The 10,776-nt window shown below is 45.2% G+C and overlaps 1 protein-coding gene across 3 annotated transcripts in view; it reads right to left on the reverse strand.

Moving 5' to 3' along the window:
• Window positions 1–124: 124 nt before the first annotated feature.
• Window positions 125–10,776, reverse strand: part of STK24 (serine/threonine kinase 24) — a 116,622-nt gene continuing 105,970 nt past the window's right edge. Inside the window, exons 8-11 of one of the 3 annotated variants that reach the window (XM_058548409.1) lie at window positions 10,213–10,342; window positions 9,103–9,171; window positions 6,072–6,208; window positions 3,093–3,174 (exon numbers count right to left, since the gene is read on the reverse strand). In XM_058548409.1, the coding sequence (XP_058404392.1) occupies window positions 3,138–3,174; window positions 6,072–6,208; window positions 9,103–9,171; window positions 10,213–10,342 (373 nt within the window). In that variant the 3' untranslated portion in view covers window positions 3,093–3,137. Of the gene's footprint in view, window positions 3,175–6,071; window positions 6,209–9,102; window positions 9,172–10,212; window positions 10,343–10,776 lie in introns of all 3 variants that reach the window. The other 2 variants (XM_058548408.1, XM_058548407.1) reach the window with 2 other exon arrangements.

Raw genomic sequence — 10,776 nt, forward strand, 5'->3', positions numbered from 1 at the left:
ATTTTGGGGGGAGGGGGACACAAACATTCAGTCTATTCCCTCTACATACAAGACAAAATCACACAAATTGTTTTCTGTGAACTTTATTGACTCTTGCATGAGACAGTAACTGTGCTTAAAAACACACCTTGAGCACTCCCATTTATTGCCATATTTTATAGCAGAAATACAGAAGCTGTTTTTTTAGGGAAGGAAATATAAAAATGCTTATAAACAGACCATATGTTTTGCCAAAAGAAAGGTACAAAATGCTACATGAAGAACTGAACTAGACACTTCACAGGACCAACTTGAGAAGAACCCTGTCGGATTCAGAAGGGGTGTGGCACTTGTTACATCAAGACAATCATGAGACCAGCTCTGTGAGGGTGCCCAGGTACCCCAAACCACACTGGTGGCCACCTCGCTTAGTGCAGACAGCTGGGACACAGAAAAGAAGACTTCAGCAAGGCATAAACACCCAGCCAGCCAGTCAGCCTACTGCCTCAGTTTCCAAAAGGCGGCAGCTTGCTTCTGTGTGAAACCACCCCCCACATGAGGTGCCTGCAGTCTCTAAGTGGACAAGCTGTTAACTGCTGGGTTTGGCATCCATAATCTTCCTAGTGTTAGTAAATCCATCTCAAACGCTGAGCTCACGGGTCTGGTGAAACACCAGCAGCAGTTTAGATTGTCTGAGGCCAGTTCCACTGTAGTTCTGGTACCTTGGTCTGTCTTTTAATAAAGATTTGAAGTGCATACACAAAATGCTAGCCTCCTTGGCTAAATAAGATGCCCTTAAAAACATCAGCTGAGTTTTTCTGTCTACAGAAAGTAACAAACCAGGAGAGACTGTATGGGAGAAGTAATCCACTTTTAAAATCCAGTCAAACCACATCTTTCCCAAGAAGCTTAATCGACAGAAGATGCTTCCAATAAACTCTAAAAGAATAATTTGTTGCTTTATCCTGGAGACGGCGCTGTGTATGATAGTCTAGTGATGGCAGAGTATCTACTAACCATTCACACCAGCATGCTTAACTGGAGTCCAGTCCCCCTATCAGCATAACCACCACTCCTGAGATTGGCTTCAGCATCCAGTCTTGATGTCATTGTCAATTTGCAAATGTGAAACTCTACATCAGAAAGCTGCTGTCTACGTTGGCTCTCTTAAAACCAGACAAGCAGCGCATTTGGGGGAACACTGCTTCATTTCTTTGAGTGATTCTTCTCCTACAATGGACAAACTGATCTTTGGCTTATGCCTCACAGAGGGAAATAAACAGTTCCCTCATATGATTGAATAGTCTAGAAACACAAAATGAAATATTCTTAAGTTTTATTGTTCAAGTTAACATTCTTGCTGCAGAATGACATGCACAATAAGAATTAGCAATTCAGTTCTATTTCCCCTAACCAAAACATAGCCCTTACAGAAATTAATATCCAACCCAAATCTACTTCTAATAAAAAAATCATGATTTAATTTTAGTGTTTAAAAACTAGACTCCATTAACAAATCTAAACAATACTCACCCACTCAAATGTCTCTGGCTCAGGCCTCTGTCCTCTCCCTGTAACTTCCAGGCCATGGGCCCAGATATCTGACCTTTCATCTTGAAGTTTGCCCTGTAACTTCCTTGCTTCCAAAAATCCTTTGTCTTCCCTCTCAAGAACTGCTACTCCAACAAGAGATGACAACTGATGATTCTTATCAACAAACATAAAAGAACAACACATGTACCCAGACAGTCAAAAATTGCTGCAGGATCTCTATTTCCCATCCCAGAGACCCAGAGATGATTTCCCCCCTTGGCACGTCAGGCCCTGCCACAAGCTAAGAAAAATACAGACACCTGGCTGACTAACCAGCAGACACAGGCTTCTTTAAGAAACAAAACAATCCTTAATCGAGGTCTCTGGGAAGAGAGAGCAATTTTACAAATCGGCAATATTCACTGTATCTTCTCAGTGACCAATTTTTTAGAAGTTGCATAGCGAACTGACCTGGACATTCAGCGTTTTGAATGTGGGCACTTCTTCCTGGAGCCTGCTGAAATGTCTCATCATCTCATCCACACACACACACACACACATACTCCCCTGTCAAGAGTCATGTTTCAAGGAGAGTATGCAAAATAAGTGTGTTATAAAATTTATTTGTGTAAGCATTCAGACATTTTTAGGTGGGAAAGATGATATGCAGATTTCACTACAAGGTGCAACAGAAAAATCATACTGGAAAGGACGGTATAGCCGGCGAGGGTTGGCAGTGGCACGATTCCAAACAAATGGCAGACGAGAGCACTTCATTGGGGAGAAACTTAAAATAATAATTTAAAGCTTCATGAGGCAAGATATGTTTCAATTTAAAACACTAAGAAATAGTACCATCAATGAAAAAGGAAATCAACTTCTAAGTGTACCAAAAGGGCTGTTGGGCAGACAAGAGGAAAATTTGCATTTGTTGAGGTACAAATAGGAGCGTTCCATAAGAGGGGCATTAATTATTATTAATGGCAAACCCTGAAAATACAAAATAAAACCCAAATCACTGGTCACATAATTCAAAATTTACATGTAATAAAGGCAAGGCAATAGACTCAAGTTATGGCCTGTCGAATATTTACTCCACTGACATTATCTACAGAAGCACTTGGCCAATTTGTACACAGTGATTCCTTATGCACGCCAAAAAGGTTTCCGTAAAAATGACACTATATACACATCTGTACACTGATCCACCAGAGTGAGTCTCCAGCTCCTGGGGAGGGGGAGTCATCAACTTAAAGCAGGATACCTGAGGTTTCATTTCTTCAGTTGCCTTATCGTAATCCCAAATATACATTTCAGGGTTTGTTTTTGTTTTGAAAGACACTTTCCTTGATATGTGCATTATGGTTAAAATTAAAAACAAGAATAATAATAAAATAAAATGATCGCTTGAAGGAGCTGACCCTCCCCACCCCATCTGGAGACATCACGTGGCCAAGGCCCGCAAGGAAGGACTGTGTAGCCTGGACAGGCACCCGTGGCGGGGAGGACAGCCCCTCGATGGCGCGCCTCTTCAGCGGAGTCAGCAAAGGCTCTCGTTGACTTTTAAGAAAGAGGAGGATGAAGAAGAAAAAAGGAAAAACAAAACCCCAAATGACAAAGGAATTTCAGTGGGATAAAGTTCCTCCACCACTTAGAGAGTATCTAGGAAAAAACAAAAAGAGAAATAGAAGTAAATAAATGTCACTTCTCTAAATTAAATTAATTGGCAAAAATTCAAACAATAACCAAAATCCTAGTTTTTATGGATAATCTCAAGTCACAAAAAAATTAAGTGGAACAAGTATCAATGGGCTAACGATTATATAAATAATTCATAGAAATTAAGAAAATCATGGTTCCAACACAAAAACTTCTCACAGGTAGGTTCAATTCACTCATAAAGAACTAAAACTATATGACAAAAAGAATGTGTTCAGCCTCCCAGGAGAAAAAAAGATGTGAATAAAACAGTAAATGATATTTACTTATAATTAACTTCTAAAAATTGAAAACTCAGTAATACCCAGTGACACAGTAAGATTCCAGGGATGTATGTATATGGCCGATTTGAGCAGCAGTTCAAGAAACCCTTTTTGGCCACAAAAATATTGATGCTTGTTCAAGTAACCCACTTCCTAGAGTCATCTCTTAGGTTTTTTGTAATTATGATAATTAGAAAACAACTCTGATGTCCAACAATAGAGAAATGGTTAAGTAAATTAAGGAAGCTGAATAAAATAGAGATTAAAAATTATAATTACATTTAAGCAATATGAAAAATATACACAAGTTAATAAGTGTACACAAAATTATGCATGTATAGTAGTTTTACATACACAATTTCTTTATCCCAAATAAATACGAAAGAATGTCCAAAAAATTATACCTGCACTATAATTTGCAGAAATGTAAAAAACTTGCATTAACAATGGAAGGCAATGCACCAAAGATGATGATTATGATGATGATGGGGCTAAAGTGGTGGGATCATGGGTACTGTTCAGTAATCCTACAGTATTGTCTTGCTTTGGAACACAAAAAAGGGTCAGAGTGAGGACGCCCTCACGGCCAAGATCCCCCCCAAGGCCACCTCAAAACTGACCCCCGTCACAGGAGATGGCTGAGAACGTGTTTTCCGGGACTCATCACAAACATTCCAACCTACAGCCCCTCTTTTGAGGCATTTAAAATACTCGGCACTCTCCCAGACAGCAAACGATTACATAAGATCCTCCAGAAAAGCACGCTTTACCCACAGCTCCTAAGACTTACTTTCTTTTTTTTTTTTTTTGTGAGGAAGATCAGCCCTGAGCTAACATCCATGCTAATCCTCCTCTTCTTGCTGAGGAAGACCAGCCCTGAGCTAACATCTATTGCCAATCTTCCTCCTTTTTTTTTTTCCCCCAAAGCCCCAGTAGATAGTTGTATGTCATAGTTGCACATCCTTCTAGTTGCTGTATGTGGGATGCGGCCTGAGCATGGCCAGAAAAGTGGTGCGTTGGCGCGCGCCCGGGATCCGAACCCCGGGCCACCAGTAGTGGAGCACGCGCACTTAACCGCTAAGCCACGGGGCCGGCCCCATAAGACTCACTTTCAAGAAACATAAATGCCTCCTTCACGGAAAACATGATGCCTCCATCAACGAGGAGTTGATGCCACACAGGAGGATCCACAAGTTCATTCAAACTAACACAGAGGAAGCCTTTGAAAATGCTTTAGACAAAAGTCGGCTCTCATGTCTGCTGAGGTGATCCACTGAAGTAACGCATTTGGGAGGAAACGGGTAGGAAGCATTAGCAACGGCCACTGTGGTTTGGCAGCATCTGGGTGCGGACACAGAGGAAGAGCTTGGGGAGCAGAAAGGAGCAAACAGGTGGCACCAGCCAAGGCCTGTGGGGACCAGGTAAGGACCCTAGGAGCAGGCTCATCTGATGGCCGAGGAGGAGAGAGCGTTCACACGTCACAAAGGCAAGAAAAACGAGAGAATAGTCTGGAGACGAGAAGACTGACCTAGTACCCCTAAAGCGTCACTGGAACGTAAAATTTAACCACGCTGTCGACAGTGGGTCATTATACCCACGTTATATGTGGTGAACACTCGCCGCAAGGGGCTCCCGAGCACCTGAGGTGTGGCGAGTGCATGCTGAGAGGTGCTGGTGGTAACTGTTCACACACAAGGTTGCAAAGACTTAGTACTAAAATGAACGTGAAATACCTTACTGAGAATTGTTTATACTGATTATAAGTTGAAATGGTAATATTTTGGATGCAGTGGGTTAAAAAATAATATACTATTAGAACTAATTTCACTTGTTCCGTTTTTACCTTTTTTTAATGTGGCTACTAGAAAATGTAAAATTCTATGTGCGGCTCATATCGTCTTTCAATTGCACGGTGTTGGTACAGGTCACCTTGTGTCTGCAACTAAAGGAGGGGGACAGGGAGGGAGTGACAGGAAGCACCCTCAGGCTGGCGCAGACGGAGCGCCATTACAACCATCACGACAAGGCTTCTGGGCACAAGGCAGCGTTGGGAACTGGCACAGACCACGCCTGCATCCATTCCCAATGAACTCTCCGAGCCCAAACTTTGGGCATTTCTGGACACAACTTGAAAGCATAAAGCCAAACAGAGAGTTACAAACATCTGGCCAAGGACTATACTTCTCTGGCTGATAATTAGGCTGCATCATTAAGAACAGACAGATATCTTGACGTCATTCTGTATTTATGTGGCAAATGCTACAACCGCACAAAGCTCTGTGGTCCTTCCCAGTAGTTTCCAGATTCATAGCATTCAATTATTCATTCATATTGATCTATATAATTCAGAACAAAAGTCTTCTCTAACTTGATTCTGCTTCATCCCTGTGGCCTGGAAGCTAACAAGGACAGACCAGGAATAGAGAGAGCATCCAACTGACAGACTGACAAGCAGTCCACCTGAAGTTGTTCCCACACCCAGCCTTAGGAAGCCACAGGGCAAACACGGCGTGGCCTTCATGGGGCTCTTCTCCCTGAAAGCAGTGACCCTGACTTGGGGGCACTGACGGCAGTTACCTCTGGAGCCGCTGCACGAGCTGGGCTACCATGGTGTCCGAGATCCCAGGGCACGCCTCTTCTGCCAGGTAGATGGCCCCTCGCAGTTCTTCTATGGACCCCATGTTACCTCCGCACGCCTGGCTCTTCTCCTTCAACTGAAACCACACAAACGTGAACAGCACAGGAACCAATGAGCATCTACTTTAAGGAGTAACGTTAAGGTGTGGACCATAACTGCTCCAGCCACCCAAGTCCCAGAAGCAGCTTCAGCTCAGCTGCTGGGTGACTTCCAATTCCTTTCGGTGACAGCTTTTTGAACGCTGAGAACACTATGTATAGAAAGGGCATCAGTTAGACTTAAGTCACCACCTTCACTAGGAAAAAACAGAGATACTAGTTGTCCGTGCATCTTTTCAAACTCTGATCACAGCGTCTGCCCTGTTTTCTTTTCCCATTTCAACTTTAATCTTATCTCAGAAAAGCAATTTCAAAATCACTCAGCTCTGCTCTCCACACGGAAGCTGCAGTGTGGGCCATCTAAAGATTAGCTCCTAATCTTAATGGGTTGGTTCTTAAGACTCCAGCAAACTGCCTCTTTGGTCCAGAGTGCTGTCAAAGCATTCTATTTCATGTAAATAGGTGGCAGCCCTAAATTCTGGGAATCTGCAATGTTCATCTTGGCACCTCTACTCCCACGAGAAATCTTAACAGTGTCTTTAGGCACCTCCCTCAGTTTAAGGTCAACTCTAAGTCTCTTTCTGGGATGTGACCAAAACGTGCACTGTGCAAGGAGAGCGCCCAGGTCAAGATGCAGCAGCGCGCAGGACTGACAGCCTCTCAGAACAGGCTCCAGTGGGCAGGCGTGGAGTTAACAGGCACCAACTCTCTTCAGGAGCCCCCTCCCCGATTTCATCTTTAAGAAACAGTTCACAAAATATTTAGCTTTGGCTTTTCAAGCTGTTGTGAACATAGGCTGTCATTCCCAGCATCAGTTTCCTTCTAAAAACAAGGGCTTCTCCCTTCTCCCTCTAAAAGGACATACAGGAGACCCGGAAAGGCCCGCCATTGGGGGGGCCGGTGGGTGCTGAGGGCGTCTGCTTGGCACTTCCCAGAGTTTGTTCCCTATGTCCCTTCTCGTCACGGACTGCAACACAGCCGACTTGGAGACAGCTGCTTGTGTCCATCTAGGCCTCCCAATCATACAACAACTAAGGACAACAGTACTTATAAGTGCTGGGTGAGTAGCCTGCAACCCACCACTCTGCCTCCCTGCCCTGTCCTACAACCACCTTCTTCCACTGCCCACTCCGCCCCTTGAACCCACGGGAAAGATCCTCTGCCCACAGGCTGTTGCTGGACAGGCTCTATCAATCAACCCCGACCTGAGTGAGCCATCTGGGCACACAGAGTGATGTCAGGGAATGTCCTCATCTATAGACATAGGCACAATGATCCTTAAGTACTGACCTTTATGACTATTACATAAAATGATGCACACTGAACACAGGTTGTCAAATATTAATAATACAAACATACAGGAAAAGATACCTGTGAGTTCACCTCTAGGTTAGCTGAAAAAAATCAAATTATTACATTTAGGATAAATTTATTAATTCTGAATAATGACTTCAGAATAGCTTCTTCATGTACCCAATAAAAAATAAACAGCTTCAGACAACTGAGAAAATCTGTGCCATTTTCCCTAACTGCCTGATTGATCCTAGGGAAGTGTCAATGCAGGGTTGCAGGAAAGCAAAGGAGCATCTAGACACCAGAAGGACCAATCTCCCAAACAACATAATAAAGCAAAATGGGGTCTTATGGACATCCTAGGATGAGCAAGGGCAGCCAAAAAATGGGCCATGGCTGGAGCCAGAAAGCGACACAGAGGGGCCTCTACCTGCCCTGTGCTGTTTGGTTTTCCATCTGAAACCAGTGTGTTCAGTGGTTTCAACTGGCACTTCAGGCTCAGGCCAGGGCCCCTCCAGCTGGGCCCCGATTTGCCAGGTTGGAAGCCAGGGCCCTTAGGCAAACTCATGAGGGCAGAAGCTGGGCCAGGAAAGGGATGGGAGCTGGGAAGAGGGAGCAGGACTGAGGGTGGTCGGGAATACCCTGGGCACTGCCAAGGTGAAGGCATTGTGCAAGCCAGGTTCAGGCCAGTGGAAGGCGAGAATGAGCCTGTGTGCGTGACACTTCCTTCCCACCCTAGACCATCCACCTCAAGTATGAGGATCTCCTGATACAGCCTCCCTGGAAAGCTCTGAATCACCACACTAACGGAAGGTACTGGTGTGACTCATTCTAAGTTATCTTAAAGGTAGCCTGCACCAGGAAGGGGGCATAAGAAGATGAGAGACAGGGTATTTCCAACTTATTTTCAAATCAGCTACTAACTAGATGACGAATAATCTTCATTCTCATAAAATCCATTCTTGAAAATATCTCAAAATGCAATATGCACACAGACATCCACAGGAGGCAGGGAGGGCTCCCCTGAGAACGAGCAGGAGCTGGCACACAGATGCAGTCAGTCACAGAACGAGGAACTGAAATGGGCCAGGCACACAGGAAACCAGCAGCCCTGCTGGGTAAGTGACCTCTCTGGATACGAGTAAGGATTAAGGTTAATCTGGGGGCTCAATGAGAAACATGGGGATGCCAGGGAATCCAATGTCTCCTTTAAAAAGAAATCCACTTTTTACATTGCTATAAATTTGTCTGTGGCAAAGAGAGGAGGCTGCATCCAAATCGATTTTGTAGAAAGCAGCACAACTGAAGCTAAAAATCACCATGGTGACAAAGTGACTCAGGCCAGTCGCTGATACCCCATCTATACACTCAAGGCAGCGACACAGTGACGTTTCCCAGGAGGGGCTGGACGGTGCCCAGGAAGGCAGTGCCCGACTCCAGCCGGCCTCACGGAGCAGGCTCTCCGTCTGCTTGTGCTGGCTTATTCTAATCTCCCAAATCCTCCTGCAACACTGTCACAGGAGGGCCTGCCCCCATCCTATCCCCCCATCTCCCCCTAAAAGTCAACTGGATATCTTACCTCTGCAAAGAGAGGAAAAATAATTGTAGATAAACACTGAGAGAAAGGCCTCTTTGGGATGTCTTTCTTCTGGGGGAAGAAAAGAAGGTAATCAGAAATACTGAACATGCACATTTCCAACAATTCAGTAAACTGCAGATATGACCATCAAAGTCTGACGTCTTCCCTGTTCACTGTAACGTCTGAGGAGGACGGTCTCCCTGTCTTTCACTAGACTCTAGTTTCACTTGCAGGGACGCGCACAACCCATGCAGGTGGGCAAACCACAGTGACCAGATCCCATAGGGGAAGGCACCCGAGGGCCAGGACGTGGCACTCGGTGTGGACGCAGGCAATGCTGAATGGCACCACTGTGCTCTCTATGCAGAGGACTTGACTAATGAGACCTGGAAATGGAAAGCAGATCGATGCTGGCTATTTATTGCAAGTGGCTGTCGTGGAACAGTGGCTTATTCTCTACTTTTGCAACCTCTATCTGAACACATAATGACTCCCATCCGCTTTTCAAGGGGGACTGCAGGATCACCAGGGGACAGCCACCGGTCCACACTGCCTGAGAGAAACTACACCACTGTGCTTTAAAAAATTCCTGAAAATATAGCTTTTTGTAAACTTAAACAGGCATGAAACCAATTAATCAAAAAAGTTTTATGTAAGTAGCATAAGTAATACATTTGCTTTTACGATCCATAAATAAAACTTAATCACAAAATTCTGGTACCTTCTATGTGTAACCCCAATATGCAAAACACACAGTCTCCTCAAGAGAGCTAGAACGTCATTTCATATGTGAAACCTCATTCACCCCCGACCCAACTCCCACTATATGTCCCAGTGTCGGGAAATGCCGACTCCACAACAGGACAGCAGGGCTCCAGAGAGCAGAAATCAGCACTAGAATAGACCCGAGTCCAGATTCTCAGGTCTCAATCTCTGTGTAATCAGACAGAACAAAATCTCTTATCTGTCAATTCACTGACAGCAAAATTCCAAAACAGGCTGCCAAGAGGGACCACCTAGGCCACTAAAGCAGCAGGCTTCATACAAAAGTGACTCCAAAATGCCCCGACAGATGACAAACGTTAGTCACTCTAGCACGAGCAAATGTACCTTATCTCTTTCTAAATCCGATGGCTGAAGAGTTCCATTCTCAAGACTCAGGGAATTCTTCTCTGAGTCCGGGAAGTTCCAGCCCCCCGAGTCGCTGCCTCCGGATGCTTGGCCGTCCGTGTCCGTTTCCCTTAACACAGAAATCCAGGTGACCTCTGTGAGTGAGCACGCTGGCTCTGCGGGGAGACCCACTGGCAGCCCCTCCATCTACACTCTCCAACTCCACTGAGCACTCGACGGTGCCCAGCTACCCGTGCCTGCCCTGTCTCACCCCCACATGCCACACCCACTCCCAATCCTCTCCACTCCCACCCATCACACCCGCCTGCAGCCTCTCCTGGGTTTTCAGAAGACAACCCTGCCTCCTATCTCACAGAGAGAGACCATCAGAATGTGGTTCCTGTAACTTCCCACAGTGCCAGCTGCATCACACTCATCCCTCCCGCCTCCTCAGCTGTGAAGAGGTACCCCTTCTCCTGTAGAACAACTCTCCAGTCCACCGACAGCCCCTCTCTCCTGGACTTCATCTTCTCCCCGCTTAGGCTCCTTCCTACCAACATTTAA

Source organism: Diceros bicornis, chromosome 9 (genome assembly GCF_020826845.1).
Source record: "Diceros bicornis minor isolate mBicDic1 chromosome 9, mDicBic1.mat.cur, whole genome shotgun sequence".
Classification (NCBI taxonomy): domain Eukaryota; kingdom Metazoa; phylum Chordata; class Mammalia; order Perissodactyla; family Rhinocerotidae; genus Diceros; species Diceros bicornis.